Source organism: Ostrea edulis, chromosome 5, assembly GCF_947568905.1.
Source record: "Ostrea edulis chromosome 5, xbOstEdul1.1, whole genome shotgun sequence".
NCBI classification, from domain to species: domain Eukaryota; kingdom Metazoa; phylum Mollusca; class Bivalvia; order Ostreida; family Ostreidae; genus Ostrea; species Ostrea edulis.
Genome location: NC_079168.1, coordinates 19,105,764 through 19,122,905, shown reverse-complemented (window position 1 = coordinate 19,122,905; position 17,142 = coordinate 19,105,764). Strand labels below are relative to the sequence as shown.

At 36.3% G+C, this 17,142-nt stretch overlaps 1 protein-coding gene and 1 long non-coding RNA gene across 3 annotated transcripts; both read left to right on the top strand.

The window, feature by feature from the left end:
- The first annotated feature begins 586 nt into the window (after positions 1-586).
- Positions 587-3,416, top strand: LOC125650946 (putative amine oxidase [copper-containing]). 2 transcript variants are annotated; one of them, XM_048879524.2, is made up of 3 exons: positions 587-642; positions 723-2,797; positions 2,980-3,416. In XM_048879524.2, the coding sequence occupies exons 2-3, from the start codon at positions 728-730 to the stop codon at positions 3,283-3,285; spliced, it is 2,376 nt and encodes a 791-aa protein (XP_048735481.2). In that variant the 5' UTR covers positions 587-642; positions 723-727; the 3' UTR covers positions 3,286-3,416. The 2 variants fall into 2 exon arrangements, with proteins under 2 accessions (XP_048735481.2, XP_048735480.2); XM_048879523.2 differs by lacking the exon at positions 587-642 and having other exon boundaries at positions 697-2,797.
- Positions 3,417-9,133: 5,717 nt separating this feature from the next.
- LOC130055172 (uncharacterized) lies at positions 9,134-9,511 on the top strand. The gene is made up of 2 exons (XR_008803446.1): positions 9,134-9,181; positions 9,470-9,511. It is a non-coding gene; the product is annotated as an uncharacterized LOC130055172 (long non-coding RNA).
- The last annotated feature ends 7,631 nt before the right edge of the window (positions 9,512-17,142 follow it).

The following is a 17,142-nucleotide window of genomic DNA, read 5'->3' as shown; positions in this document are numbered from 1 at the left end:
ATACAGGAAAAAATATCACCATTTCAGCATGTTGTCTATAAAGAAAGATAATGCAAACAAATCACTTTCAGGACATTCTAAGGAGCACCGATAACTCTAAAATAATAGGTAGTTTTACAATTTCAACCAGGAACCTCACTTCATAGTCAAAAGTCAATAGTAAGGCAGTACCCCCACGTTCCATACAGTATACACTATTGTTTAGTTTTCTTTCAAAGTAATCTTAACTCGCAGTGTCACACACACACACACACACACACACACACACACACACACACACACACACACACACACACACACAAAACAACACTGAAAGATCGTCCATTTAATATTGTTTTCCAGCACCTCAATAGAAACTCGATTGCTCTTACAATATATTACTTTGCCTGAGTACTACTCCGATGAATAGTTTTCTCTTCACAAGAATGTGATAGATTTATTTTGATACTGGTTTTCAAAGTAACATACAATGTAGTATCATAATGTATGCAGTATGCATTTTTGTTCGCTACTTAATACACATTTGGAATGTCATTTCGATATAATACACCTAAATGTCATTGTAATTGCTTTAACATTTTCAAAGCATTGGAATAAGAGGAGAGCACATCCAAAACTAGGACGACTCGAGAGTAAAAATAAGTAAGTATCAATCTTGTATTACTAACGTTGATGAATAAGGTTGGTATTTATCTTTTTATTAATTACGAATTTTAATTTAGACTAAATGGACACCGAAAAGAGGAAAGATGAGGAGCTCAAAGTTCATAAAGTCTGGAAACACCTTACCCATACTCTTGGTATATTTTGTTTGGTGCTCGTAATTGTGATTGCAGTAATTATTGTAGTGATGATCAATAGGAAGGAGTCTGATGGTATGTTAGAATGCTATGGACTTCCCGCTTCTGGTGCTATAGATTTAACAGAGCCAGATTTTCCGCATGTTTTTCGTGATTTGACCAGAAAAGAAATCCAAACTATTCTGGATTTCATGTACTCTCAAAAAGAGCTGAATTTAACAGATCCCATAAAAGCGACCATAGCCTCAAACTACATCTACTCGGTGGAGTTGATTTTACCAGAGAAAAAGGATGTTATTCAGCCCTATCCCGAAACCAGAGTAAAAAGGCAAGCAATGGTCACTGTATTCCACGGGGGAAAAGCAAACCCTGATATTAGGGAATACTATGTAGATATAACAACGTCATCACCACAATTAACTTTGTCAAGAAAACCAGTTCCTTTCTCTTTCCGACCGTTTTCATTTCCAGAATATGCCATCGCTATAAAAATACTGAAAGAAGAATCTGAAGGAGTTGTCGGAGATATTCTCAAAGAAAGTTTCGATGGGTCGTTTTCTAACTGTGGGAATAAGTGCTTAGGGTACCATTGGGTTGTACCATTTTCTGCAAGCACTGCAGGTATACGTGGAAAGGATTATCGTGGTCTGTGGTATCCACTGATGCAGCTGAAAGAACCCGTCCATCTACATTCAGTTGATTTCATTGTCTTGTTGAGAATGGATGGAATTTCTAATCCGAAAACCAGCGCCGTTTGGTATAACAACAAGTTGTTTGATTCGCTACAAAGTTTTAAGGAAAAATGTAACAATGGAGAGGTAAATAAGATCCACGTTGATTTCCCAACATCACATACCCACCATGAAGTCTTTCCAGAATACCCTCAAAGACCACCTATTGAGGTCGAACCAGACGGAAAACGTTACACCATCAACGACAAAATGGTTACATACATGAACTGGAACTTTAAGTTCGGAATATCTCCGACTCATGGTCCCCAGTTATATCAAATTAAATTCAAAGATACCATGATTGTTTATGAAATGGGGTTACAAGAAGTTTGCGTTTTTTATTCGTCAACACGTCCCGATGGAATGTTTACAAATTACTTTGACAGTGTAGGGATGATTGGACGGTCAATTCGTTCACTGGTTCCAGGAGTGGATTGTCCAGGGCATGCAACCTTTGTTGATTCCGTCTTCATGTTAGATTCATCAAGTGATCCTATTACAGAGAAGAATGCAATTTGTATTTTCGAACACAACACTGGCATTCCCCTACGACGCCACCATGCGCCTTATGAACCCCCATCTGGGTATTACGAGGGCACGCCAAGTATTGTACTCATTCTTCGTATGATTGCAAGCATTGGTAATTATGACTATATATTTGATTTTATTTTCTATCAGAATGGTGCGTTTGAAACTAAAGTGACGTCAACGGGAAACATCTTAAGTTCCGCTTTGATATCAGATAGGAAATATGGTTTTCAAGTAAATGACCAATCTATTGGAATGATACACCACCATCTGTTTCATTTCAAGGTGGACCTTGATATTGGAGATTCAATCAACAGCTATACGACCTACAACATTGAGAGCGACAGTGTTTCAAATCAGTTCTCAAGTGAGACAAATCCAAAAAAGTGGTTCCAGGAGAAAATTGTGCAGATGAATTACGCTACTGAGAGAGAAGCTGCGTATAAGTATAACTTTAGCAGCCCCAAGTACCACGTAGTATACACTGAAGACGAAGCACACACAGACAAATTTGGTAATCGCAAGGGTTACAGAATATTACACAGAGGTATGTCTAAAAGTCTTCTACCAGAAGGTTTCGGAAATGAACCCAGTGCGTCTTGGATGAGGTACCAAATGGTTATCACAAAACGCAAAGAAAGCGAACCTTATAGCTCTTCAAAATATGCCACTTTCAATGGAGATCAACCGACTGTTGACTTCGAAGATTTTATTGGGGATGAGAATATACAAGGGGAGGTAAGAATTTAGTTTAATACATGTACCCATTGTAAGTTATTGCTGGATGTTTTTATACAATTTGAACTATATCACTGATAAGAGTTAGAAAAACTATATCGAATCAAAATAAAGTAAACTAGATAATCATGGTGAAGATCTTTAACTAGCCCTGATAAATAATATACTTGTTTTAATACTAGGACTTGGTTGCTTGGATCACCTTAGGACTACACCACATCCCACATACAGAGGATCTTCCTGTCGTACAGACACCAGGAACTGACGTCAGCTTCTTGTTGCTGCCTTTCAACTTTTTCCACGAAGACCCAAGTATCGGAATCCGTGACAACGTCCGCATCCATTACTCTAAAACAGAAAACCCAAGGAAGTCACTGCTAGTGAAGAGGCATACAAAAACGGAGGACCTGAACTGCTTACCTCCAAAGACTTACAGTATTGAACATCTGACAGCTGATCCCGAAGATTTCATAGATCGTCAGAATTAGTTTGGAATTGGATGTAGTTTTATTTTTGAAAACTAAACTTGTAGCCCATTTGATAGTATTTTTACCATTTCCATTTAGTTTCTATGTTTATGATATGATTTCAGAAAATAAAGCTTGTAATAAATTCTCAACAGGTTTTTGTTATTTAATTCGATGTTGTATAATTGTCGTAAATGACATTACTTTGTTGATATAAAGCTGTCTGAGACGTACTAAGATCATGTTCCAGGTTTTGGCTATGATACTATTACACCAAGTGAAAACCACAAATTAAGCAAAGTGATCTGTTCCATCAGGAAGCAGGGCTTCTTGTTGAAACTTCAGCTGTTTTGTAAGGACATGAAAAGTGATTTTATTTGATAAAGGACACACCTTGACATTAGTAAGGTCAATCAAAAATAATTTTTATTGAGACCAGTTTGATATCTGATGAGTGTATTGGACATTACGTAAAAGTACTTACTACAATAAACCACATGATAATTTTTTTTTATTTGACATACAATTGCATAAAACATACCAAATCAGCTGGACATACCAAACCTATTATTACAATTTCATTGATTTGTTTTCCCTCATGTATTTTCCTTCTTTGACCTAAAAAGAGAACAGGTCCCCCGAAAATTTGCTTTTTACGCCCCAATAAGAAATTTTCTCTCATTCTGAGACCACCTGTAGGTGAAGTGCCCAAACTATAGACCTAATATATCCCTGTTGCTAAGGGCCATATCAGTTAGACTTCTACCCATTGAGCCCTTGCAGTCGGTCCCGAATTATTTACGATTTTCATTGATCGTTTTGTTTTAAAGGTTTATAAAGAAATTACAGAGGAGCTCACTATATATGAACATCAAAGTCCGTCACAACCAGTGGAACCAAACCTCCTGGCAGGATTTACGCAAGCTAAATTCATATCACGCTGTCATTTGCTACAATGTTATTGTGAGTGGCAGTGATAATCAGCTATTTTATGTAAATCTAAGAGAATTTGACAAGTCTTGCATATTGAATTCTCGTATTAGACAAGCAAAAGGAAAATTTTGTACCATCTATCTTTCTATCCTTAGTAAACCAGAAGTGATGCAAGAAGTAGATAAACTACATGAGGAATATGTACTGATTTCAGCTGACAAAGCTTGTAACGGCATAATCTTTGTGATGCTCAATATTACAATCGTTAGAAGAACATGGCTTTAATTTCACATTTGAAAATCCAACTTATATTGACAATTCCCTTTCAAAAGACAAAATTCTTCAAAATCGCGTTTCATTTTTCAACTCATTTAGTATCCCAGTCAATGGGAAGACTGAATTTGAGTTTGAGACTGGGAATTTGAGACCAATACTGGATTCCAAAATGTCATAATAATCCCTACAAACAAAAATGCACTGTCCTTACAAACATGCCTTGCAGAATTCAGCAAATATTTTACCAAGCTCCTAGCTTTACTCTTAACGATTGTGAGGGAGAACCTATAAAAGAACAATGCCATAACATATTCAAGAAGTCAATCCAAAGAAGGTTCAGTAAAAATTCAGAAAACTTTCCAACAAGAGAAAGTTAGATAGGGTGTTTTTATATAGTGTTTGTTTTGTTAAATTGATTAGCAAACATGGCAAAAATGTCAACAGTTGTAGAACGTTGCATAAGGTAATATCAGCCATCATCAAACTCTGACATACTTTGTTTTGTAACATATGAATAAAAGAAGGTCAGCAGTATACCCAGGTATTACCTGCTCTATTGATTTTTCATATCTATCCAGGGAGGCTTATTCGATATATAGGTTAGCCTATATATCTGTGGTTCATAGGTTTTAACCTCGCAGGATTTGAATTCTTTAATTCAACATTAAAATGTACTTTTGCAAGAGTTTATGCAAAATCTATTACATCAGCTCAATATTATATGAAATTATTAATGTAGTACTTTCCTTGTATAATGAATGTCTTGGATTTTCATACTTCCTTAAACCTCCCTCAACAAGACATCTTTGCAATACGCACACTTCCAAGTTGTTTACAAATGCCCTGTCTTTAAAACTGTGAGGAGCTAAAAGGACAACCATGCACTTCCTTTCCAATATTTCCTCAGAACTGACCAAGTTCAACAACGTGTAATGTTTGTAAAAATAAAATTAAGAAAATTGCATCCCTGCCACATGAAAATTTTCAATACCCATACAAACACTCTGTGAAATAAGAAGGTCCTCGCTTGATGACATAGATAAATCATGTACTCTCTATGTAATATTTTCTTTTAAAAAAATGACCAAGTTCAACAACGTGTAATTTTCTCAAATATCGAAGAAAATCAAAATCCTTGCCTCATGCACATTGTCAATACCCATACAAACACTCTGTAAAATAAGGTCCAGACTTGCAAATTATGGGAGGCGTTGGCTGGACAAAACATGTACCTTTCATATCACATTAATCTTAAAACCAAAGGGGTAAATCTCCTTCAAGAGAGATTAAAATGGATCAAAATTGCAACATGATCTAGAGTTACCCACAAAGAATGTAAATAGCAAGTTCCAGCTTGATATCTGACAGAGAAATGAAAATAGAAACAGAAAACCTTTGACGGAGGATTATCATTATGCGCCCCGTCTAAAGACGGGCATATAAAAATCAAGAGCATCGACAATTCATACAACCATTCCTCACAATAAATCAAAGACTGGGTTTTTTTAACATCAAAATAGTTCCTTCGTCAATAAAAATGGAAGTTGGATATATTTATATCTTGTCATCAGTCATCTAAAAATACATTATTCTGATTCTACGCACAAATACTCTAAAGTTGATACTAAAAAGATGCTGGATTATCTCATGTCTATGAAGTCTTTCGAGACCAGGACTTCCAACAGTATGTTTGAATTGCCATGCGAGCAAATTATCTTCTTTTGAAGCACAATTTATTCAAAACTTCTACATGAGAAGTAGGAAAAAAACTTTTCTTTGTGTCCTTCGACTCCCTCTATTTTGTGTTGCTTATAGGAGTTATGAGATTGATCACTGTTCGTTATCTTCACCTTTCATTTATATACATTGGCGGTATTTTATCTATTAACCATATTCATTCATATGTGGAATTAATATATCCCAGTGACTCGAAATAAAAGATATCAAAAAGAATTTTCATTTGCTTGATATTCAGATTGATTAATTGGTTTTTTTTTACGTCCCTTCGAGAATTTTTCACTCATATTGAGACGTCACCATCTAACAGGTCAAGTCCTATGCTTAGCGCTCAGGGCCGTAGTAGTAAGGGTTCTGTAGCATGCCAACACCTGCCGCGACACGGGACCTCCGTTTTTAAAGTCATATCCGAAAGACCTATGATTCTCACTTCTAAATGCCGAGCGATTGGCGATGGAGCAATCATTACATATTTTACCGTCTTAGGTTTGACGCGGCCATGACACAAATGGTGCTCGAACTCACGACCTCTCAGTTACGACGCGAACACTATCACTAAGTTAACGCAACTGATCGTCATATTTAGATGTTTAACGGAATAGGTCTTCAGTACCCCTTACTAGTCGTAAGAGAAAGGTGAAGATAACGAACAGTGATCAATCTCATAACTCCTACAAACAATACAAAATAGATAGTTGAGCAAACACGGACCCCTGGACACACCAGAGGTGGGATCAGGTGCCTAGGAGGAGTAAGCATCCCCTGTCGACCGGTCACACCCGCCGTGAGCCCTATATCCTGTTCAGGTAAACGGAGTTATCTGCAGTCAAAATCAGCGCACCAAGAACGGCTTAACAATCGGTATGAAACACGTCAGACAGCATTTGACCCAATGATCGGTTGTATTGACGAACTAGATCGTTATAACGACCATAGAATTTGCGAATTGCTGACTTCAATCGAGGCTGTTGAAACCCCTGTACCATCAACTTGTTTGTCAGTAGCTTACCTTGATTTAAAAACTGACTATACGCAGAACAAGCTCTTGCATATCGAATCAGTTGAGATATATAAACACCATATGCAGGTGATAATGGAATATTGCTACATAAATATGGGAAGTTCACGATGGAGAAGCTGAAATCATCCCGTTTGTCATACAGTTGAGTTGTCAGTTTGCCTTTATGTCTACTTTCAATAAAATATCTAAGTATGAAGCAGAAGTGGACGACTATGTGGTGTCCTTTATTTCGAGCTCACATGGATATATCAAATCGACATATGAATGAAAGTTATTATTGTTAATAGTCAAAACGTCATCGATATATCGATATGTCGAATTGAAGGCCACAGCGAGAGATTTTTTCTTCTCACGTAGAAGTTTTTGAATAAATTCTGCTTCATGTGAATATAGAAGATATTGTCAATGAGGAACTCTATCATATTTTTTATTTCAACTTCAGAGTACTTGTGCGTGGAATCAGAGTGATGTTTAACAAAGTAAGTCTTTGAATGACTGATCAAGAGATATGAATATTTCCGTTTTCCATTTTTGTTGAAGAAACAGCTGTCTATGATGTCAAAAAGTCTAGTCTTTAATTTATCTTGAGGAATGGTCGTGTATAGTGTTGAAAAGTCAGGTTTTAATGCTATTGATTTGGGAAAAATTCTGCGATTTCAAGTTTACTAAAAGTTCTTTAGACTATTTTAGAATCCACATTTGATTAACACCACTTTTGGCATATGTAATCGCACAGTAAGTTTGAAGTTTCTCCTTCACAGCTACTGTTAATATTTTCGTGAGGAGCAAAAATAGGGGCTTGGTAGAGCAATTACTGGATCCAGCAATGTATCCTTGTTTGTAAGGGTTTTTATGTAGTTTAGGAATCCAGTATAGGTACGGTAACTCATATTCATTCGACCCATTGACTGGGATATTAAATGTGTCTAAAACTGAAGCATGGTTTTGAAGAACTTCACCTTTTGAAAGGGCAGTTGGAGTATAAGTACGATTACCAAAAGTGGAATTCATGCCAAGTTCGTTGAAAATTCAGTTGTAATTTAATTTAAACATACTTTATTGAGAAACTCAACAGGATTGGGCAACAGGCAGAGCCTATGTAGGCCCTCTCCCAAATACAAAGGGCAAGTACAAAGATATGATATAAAGGAATAAAATGGATTTTTTTAAGATTTAACAATATTGTAATGAGGTTTACATGAAAATAGTTAATAAGAGTTTGTTGAATTTTGCTATGAATTGATTTTTTTTTTATAGATCAACATGTTCTACACATACACACATACTTACATAGTCCTCCACCTACAGTCACACACATACATATAATATAGATCAATACTAACCCCCCACCTACAGTCACACACATACATATAATATAGATCAATACTAACGTAGATCAATCCATTTAGAAGAAAATAAATAATTTAAAAAAAATAAATAAAAATGAAAGAAAGTGCAAAACTTAACAATTGTAATAATGAGCCTTACAAACAAAGACAATGTTGTTACTAGCTTTGTCAGCTGGAACCAAAACATATTCCTCATGTAACCTATCTAAAAAAAAAATTATCACTTCTGGTTTACTAAACACAGAAGGATAGATGGTACGTACTTTTGTTTTCATATGTCTAATGCGGGATGTTTATGTGATAGTATAAATGTGAATTTCTATATGTATTTATTCGTTTTGACATTTTTCATTGATCGTTTTGCTAAATACAATCTTAAAATTCACTTTGCCGTAAGTTCAATTGCGCATCTGGATTGAGTTGGCTGAGTAAAGTTTTATTCTGTTATTTCATTGGTTCTTTGATTCATTGGTAATTTCAAATTTCTTTATCCAATAATAGTCTTTCAGTATATATATAAATCTACCGCGCTTACCTATGTAGTTAGAGCAGTAATACGTTTTGAAGAGTTACAACCAGCTGATATCTTCCGCATCTTATGGTATGTTATTTCTATATTTAAGTATATGTTTCATTTCCATATAAAGAGCTGATATACGTAATTATTTTGATTGCAAGTTATTTACTTTATTGTAATTTTGCTTTCAAAGTCGTAATGATTATATGAGTCTGTAAGATCTTAATCTAAATTATTTACAGAACACATGTACATATTTTTATAAAGTATAGTATGCTTCTAAAACGTTTACTGTGGGTACAATTTACAATTGTCATATTTCACTTATGTTTTTCTTTCTTGATTTGTAATATTATTTATCTGTTATTGTAGGTCAATGCCTTTATTTTCTACTGAATAAATTAATAAAACCAACATCTGCCTTCCTGTTCGGTTACATTAATATTCCTCTTATGCTTTTAACCCATTCTGACAATGTATCAAGTTCTTTTTCATATTTAGCCCATCGGCTGGCATAATCTTCGACAGAATTCATAATAGAGATGAAGTTCTGTCGCCAATTAAAAGACCGAGGTTCCTTGTATTTAGGAACTTTTACGATAAGTGATTTTGAGATCCTCATTTTCAACTATATCAACATCACCAGTAATGACATGTCCACCTGGACTATAGTTGAAAGAAGATGAAGAACAAGAACACGTTGGTGGATTACGTATAAGATGGTCTATATCTATGTCACGTTTTGTTGTCAGGAAATATAACAGATAATGGTACACTTTACATCTTTATTATTTTTACATCAATTTTGTTACTAATTATTACAAAAATAAATGAAATATAATTAAAACTCAGTCTTGTGATTGTCACTGTAATGGAACTGCGGTTGATTCAATAACTACACTGGGTCCAGTTGGAATGGTGGCTTCGTTTGGAATTCTAATACGTTTCCTCTGGTTCCCACTCTTACTTCCTACTTCTCCTTGATTTCTTTTATTTTGTGGTTAATTTAAAGGATCTATAAAATGAAGTTGCACATTTCAAATATACATATTGCTATCTCACATTGCACATGTACCATAATCTAGTGCGCATGTGTACGCATCACTACTACACTGTACATTTTTTGTACTACAACTACGATACACTGTATATATTCATATATGTACTTTTACTCTACTAATTACTTCATATGTTATTACTCAATACTCAATATATACATATACTTGTGCATGTACTTTACTGACTACACAATACACATACTGGTATGATAATTGACAGTGTTTTTTTCACATTGTTACTAATACTCGTCACTTTACTTGTGTACTCTTGAGAGTTTTACACATACCGGTACTCTATACTTAAAACTATACACAGTACTTGCAAAATTAACAATATGCAAACTTGAAACCAACTTTACACAACAAAGTCAACAATAAACTGCAAGTGAAGAAATTTGGAAGTTTTATAAATAAACTGAAATGAAATTAATATCAATAATGAAGTAGATAAGCTTACCTCAGAAGTGCTATAGTGGAACCTGTCTGAAGCAATACGACAAACTGAATACCTTACAATGTTAAGAATTTCGATTTACTTTTGACGTCCGTTACTCGTTCCTGCTACGCCCAAACTGACCAAAGCAAACACCGCAAACCAGTTCGAATACTAGGACTTAAAAATAGACCTTGCTTAGTCGGTAATTTCAAACCTGATTTAAACGTATGGGTGAAAGTTGGGGATAAAATTTATCTATTTACCTGAACACAGATTTGGTAATGGACGAACGGAAAGCAGTTTGGACTTTAAATATGACATCCCTCCCCCCTTGAAGAAGTACGCAGTACTTTAAATGCAAACATTTAAGGGACAAACACATCCATACAACACAATCACAAATACAAGTAAAATCAATACTGATTAAAACATTTTATTAACAAAACCGCGTTTAGAAATTGTCTTCTTGAATCAATCATACTCAATTCGTATTCACAAACGACTTAAGAAATCTGAACCAACATTATCTTTTCCTTTGATGGAAATAATCCGAAATCTGTATGGTTGCAACGTCAAAGCCCATCGCATAAGTCTTGACTTGAGAAGTTTTGAACTAAGGGTTGATGGTCTGTTTCTAAGACGAACTCTCGCCCATACAAAAACTTGTGAAACTTCTGTATCGACCAAACAATTGACAAACATTCTCTTTCAATTGTTGAAGAATTTTCTTCAGCATTGTTTAATTTCCTACTCGCATACGCGATTGGTCGTTTCTGGCCGTTTTCCTCCTGTAAAAGGACCGCCCCAAGTCCTCTGTCGGAAGCGTCCGTTTGAAGAATGAAAATTTGAGACATGTCTGGAAGTTTTAAAATCTGCGAGGATGTTAATGCTTTCTTCAGATGTTGGAACGCTATTTCCTGTGACTTCGTCCATTGTAACTTATTTGGAGCAAACTTCCTTGTCAGATCTGTAAGTGGTAAGGATATATGAGAACAATTCGGAAGGAATCTCCGGTAGAAGTTTACTTTCTGGACGACTTTAACTTTATCCGGATGAGGCTGTATCATTTCTCTTCCAATAATATAACCCAAAACATTCCAGCTGATGATAAGCAATTGCACATTTGCTTGGTTTTGCTGTTAAGTTGACTTCTCGTAGTCTCTGCAATACTAAAGCCAAATCTGAAATATGTTCCTCAAATATCAAAGAAAATATCAAAATATCATCGATAAAGTTGTCCACTTTTGGCAAATCCCGAAGAACAGTTCGCATCAATCTACAGAACGTTGCAGGTGCTGTAACAAGTCCAAATGGCATCCTAGTAAATTGAAACAAACCCATAGGTGTTTGAAAGGCTGTTTTTGGACGTGAATCTGCAGTAAGAGGCACTTGCCAATAACCTTTTACCAAGTCTAAACGGGAAAAATATTGATGTCCTGCTAGGTTTGAAAACATGGCGTCAATATCAGGCATTGGTTCTGCATCGAAGACAGTGATACGATTTAGAGAACGGAAATCTACGCAAAACCTGTATGTTCCGTCTTTTTTAGCAACCAGATTGGCGACGAATATGGGCTTTCTGAAGGCTCAATCACATCTAGCTCCAGCATCTTTCTTACTTCATCTTTTATAGTTTCTACCATGGAATAAGGCATTGGTCTGGGTGCAACTCGAACGGGCTTTTCCGTCGTCGTTCTGACATCATGTTGGAGTACATTGATGTTACCAGGTTTGTCTGTGAGAACATCTGCGAATTCACTAAGGACGTCCATTACGAGCTTCCTTTTGTTCTCTTGCATCTCTTTATTGATGTCAATGTTGAGATACGACTCAAAGTCCTGTTCATCCCCATCAACTGGTTTTGTGCTAACTGCCGCAAGAATGTTGTTTTCCAACACCATACATTCATTTTCCTTGCGTTCAACATATTGCTTCAATAAATTTGCATGGAATGTCTTGAGTTTTCTATTTACATCGATTTGATAATCCACTTTGTTCAACTTTTTGTAAATGGTGTACGGCCCTTTCCACTGCATCAATAATTTGTTACTATCAGTGGGTAATAAAAGTAGTACCTTTTCTCCTTCTTTCATGTTTCTGCTCCTTGTCTTTCTGTCGTAGTACTTCTTGTGTCTTTTCGATGCTTCCTCCAGCTTACGATGTGTCAACTGGCATGTAGTTTCTAATCGCTCACGTAGATCTAGACATTATTGATAGGGGTTTTTATCTCTGGATCCTTGATTTCCTGTGTCCACAGTTCTTTCAGGATAGTAATTGGTCCCCTCACCGTCCTGCCATAAACTAACTCGAATTGTGAAAACCCCAAACTTTCTTGTGGCACTTCTCTGTATGCAAATAGCATGACAGCAAGATATTTGTCCCAGTCCTTAGGTCTATCAATACACATTCTCTTCAACATCTGCTTTAGGGTCCCGTTAAAACGCTCTACTAGTCCATTACACATTGGATGATAAGGTGTTGTGGTTAGCTTCGTCATTGAAATGAGTCGGTTGACCTCTTTCATCAATGATGAGGTAAATTGGCTTCCCATATATGTCAACATCTCTTGAGGAACGCCTATGCGGGAAAACATCTCAACCAAAGCTTCAGCTACGCGCTCGGTATCAATTCCTGGTAAGGCGATCGCTTCGGGGTATCTGGTGGCGTAATCAACAAGCGTCAAAATGAACCTGTTACCTTTCTCCGTTGGTAGATGCAAAGGACCTATTATGTCTACTGCCACTCTTTTGAAGGCATGTTATCTAAGGGTACCTTACTTACTTTTCCTCGAGGTTCTGTCTTTTGCCATGTGTCACAGGAACGACAGAATCTCTTAATGTCGGATTGCATTCCTGGCCAGTAGAATTCAGCGGTGATCCTGTTAATTGTCCTACTGGTACCTAAGTGTCCAGACATGATTGACTCATGGGCCAACTTCATCACGGTATTCCTAAATTTTGAAGGAACGACTAGCTGTGAATATGTCTTGTCTCCCTTGAATTCTCTATACATAAGTCCATCTTTGGAGAACCATGTGACCTTCTCATCTTTTGATATCTTATTCTGCTTCACATTCTGACGAACAACTTGAAGACTTGTATCAATCTCTTGCTCACGGCGAATGTCATCTGGTTTAACTGCATCCACTACAATGTCGAGAACTATGAGAGGGGTATACGGCTTTGTTTTATCAATCTTCTGTTGCCTCGTCTCAACTGCTAAAATTGGCTCCCAATCCGGATCTGGGTTATGTGGCTTTCTAGCATCACTAACTTCTCCTATGATTAGGTCAAAGACAGGATTATCCATGCACCATACCTTGTAATTTCCAGTTAGATATGGAGAGTCAATGTGAATAATGGCCACAGAAACAATTCTCTTCGTACTGTCTGCCAGAACGCATGTAACCTCTTCTCCAGTGAATTGTTCCGCTTGCACTAAACTTTTTCTTACCACTATATTTCTGCATCCGGAATCCCTCAGTAAAGTGACTGGGTGACCATTTACATACCCTGCCGATATTGGCATCTGCTTCTCATTGCTGTGACAAGCTGAAGTCAAAATCATTGTTTTGTCACTTACCCATGAATCAACTGATGTATTTTGGTTCATTATCGAGGCGTTACAATTTACAATGGCTTCCTGATCTTCACTTTCAACCACTTTCCCAGAAAACTTACCTTTTGACTTATTTGGATAATTAGGTGCTATGTGTCCTTTTTTATCACAAAGGTAGCATTTCCTTTCCGAAAGTGGTACAAGAGGTTTAGAGTTTTGAGGAGGTTGGTGTCGGTTGTCTTTACCTTTGGCAGAGTCGTTATTGGGCGGTTTCTTAGTCGATTTGTAGCAAAGGTGAGCAGCATTTGTAGTTCTAGACTCAGAAAATTGATCTGCCAGTTTACACATTTCTGTTTAAAAAAAATGGCTAATTCCTGATTACAGACATGAAGAAGTTGATCTCGCAATATCAAATCAAAAAGTCCATCATGTGTTTTTTGAATTTTCGCCATTTCAATCCACCTGGTAAGATATTACCCCAACCTTACAGTAAACTGTGTGAATGTCTCACCTGGGTCAGGTCTGCTTGACCTAAACTTTCTCTTAAAACCGTCTTCGGTCATGTCATACCTGCGAAGTAAAGCAGATTTCAATTTATCGTAATCTTGAGCTGTTCATGAAGACATCAATGCATATACGTGCAAGGCGAAGATAACGAACAGTGATCAATCTCATAACTCCTACAAGCAATACAAAATAGATAGTTGGGCAAACGCGGATCCCTGGACACACCAGAGGTGGGATCAGGTGCCTAGGAGGTGTAAGCATCTAATGCTCTTCCACGCAATAAGGCACTAAGGCTGGTAGCCCATGTTTTCCTCTCCCAATTCTGCGCTGTTGCATACCGCTCAAATCGTCGAAGATAGCTGTCCATCTCATCTCGCGATTCATCAAAAGGTGGTATTTTCGGCATGCTTACTTTCACGCAAGTTTCTGAAACTACGTTTTTCACACTACCAGATTTTATCATATCAAGTTCATGTTTAGCCTCCATTTCTTTCAATTTAACTACTTGATCTAACCTTTCCATCTCTAACCTATATGCTCTTTCTTCCTTCTCTTTCTCTCTCTGAGCCACTCATTCATCTCTCAATCTGTCTTGTTGCTCTTTCACATAATATCTCAGGTCTTGATCAGTGTACCCTAACTCTTTCCCTGCTGCTATCATTGCACTTAAACTTTCAGTTGCCATGATAAATAGTAATAGTATCTACCGACGAATAGACTAGCATATGGCAAACTGCAGAACCCTCAATACTTATACATACAATCTTTGTATGACCCTGAAAATACAGTGCACCACTTACAGTCTCTAAGACTTGTACCAATGATCATACCAAAAATATTTACATGACCTTGAAAATACACACTGAGGTGCACGACTTACAGTCTCGAAGACTTGTACTGACTTGATTACAAATATTGGTGAACTACACTGATCGAGATTGGGCGACACAGTACTATCATAACAAAGTTTAAAATGAAATACCATTTTTCCAGTTCTGTAACATGTACTTCACTCCAGACTATCACCAAGAACACTCTAAGGCAGAGGAGGTATTCACTTCTGGATCCTAATTACTACAACAGCCAAGTTCCTTCTCCTACAATATTGTTTACAAAATCAGTGGTTTGTTCTAAACAGTGTATTGAAATAGTAGAATGAGTTTACATAAAAAAGATTAGATTTGTATTTAAACCAAGATGTGCAATATTTTAATTTTTTCCTGACAACACTATCTATCCCACTTCTAACACCAAATGTCACGTTTTGTTGTCAGGAAATATAACAGATAATGGTACACTTTACATCTTTATTATTTTTACATCATTATTACAAAAATAAATGAAATATAATTAAAACTCAGTCTTGTGATTGTCACTGTAATGGCACTGCGGTTGATTCAATAACTACACTGGGTCCAGTTGGAATGGTGGCTTCGTTTGGAATTCTAATACGTTTCCTCTGGCTCCCACTCTTACTTCCTACTTCTCCTTGATTTCTTTTAATTTGTGGCTAATTTAAAGGATCTATAAAATGAAGTTGCACATTTCAAATATACATATTGCTATCTCACATTGCACATGTACCATAATCTAGTGCGCATGTGTACGCATCACTACTACACTGTACATTTTTTGTACTACAACTACGATACACTGTATATATTCATATATGTACTTTTACTCTACTAATTACTTCATATGTTATTACTCAATACTTAATATATACATATACTTTACTGCACGTCTGAACATTGATCAACCTCATAAATACTATAAGGAATACAAAATAAGGAGTTGGACAAACACGGACTCCAGGACATACCATAGGTGGGAGCAGTTGCCCAGGAGGAGAAAGCATCCCCTGTCGAGCGGTCACACCGGCCGTGAGCCCTATGTCTTGATAAGATAAACGAAGTAATCCATAGTCAACATAATCAAAATCAATTATTGATATTAATATTGTGTACCATTTCCTATACAATTCAATAAAATCATAATTTACATCAGTGAGCTGCAACACAGTAATTCACCTCAATTATACACGTATGTAAGATCATGATTCGTCATCCATTAATAAAAGTAAAGTGTAAGATTTTTTAAAAATTTTTTCCATAAGGTTTTCAGATTACTGTTTCGCCTTTTACCGTTTCGTTTTGTCGTTTCGATGTTCCATCTTAACACACATACGCATGATTTGTATGAAAAAAATTAACATTTGTGAACTTCCGGCAGCAGAATGACGTGGTTCGTGAAATCTTTTATCAGAACCAAAGCGACCTATCTGTAGAATCTGAAGACCCTTTTCAGAGTCTGGTATAAAAAAAATGATCTTGGTATTATTCCAGAGGTATCCATGAGAAGTGTAACGGGAAAATACAGATATTTGTTTGTTCTGAATTGTAAGGATCTTTTTTGTTTTGAAATGATGGAATACTAATAATTTGTTAAATATTGTTACACATTGTGTTCATGTTTCAAGTATAGCC

What these genes read in the sequence shown, in the direction of transcription:
- LOC125650946 (XM_048879524.2), top strand. Translation starts at nt 728, where the DNA reads ATGGACACCGAAAAGAGGAAAGATGAGGAGCTCAAAGTTCATAAAGTC. An exon ending in ATGAGAATATACAAGGGGAG is followed by an intron (nt 2,798 to 2,979) that starts GTAAGAATTTAG and finishes TTTTAATACTAG; the next exon opens with GACTTGGTTGCTTGGATCAC.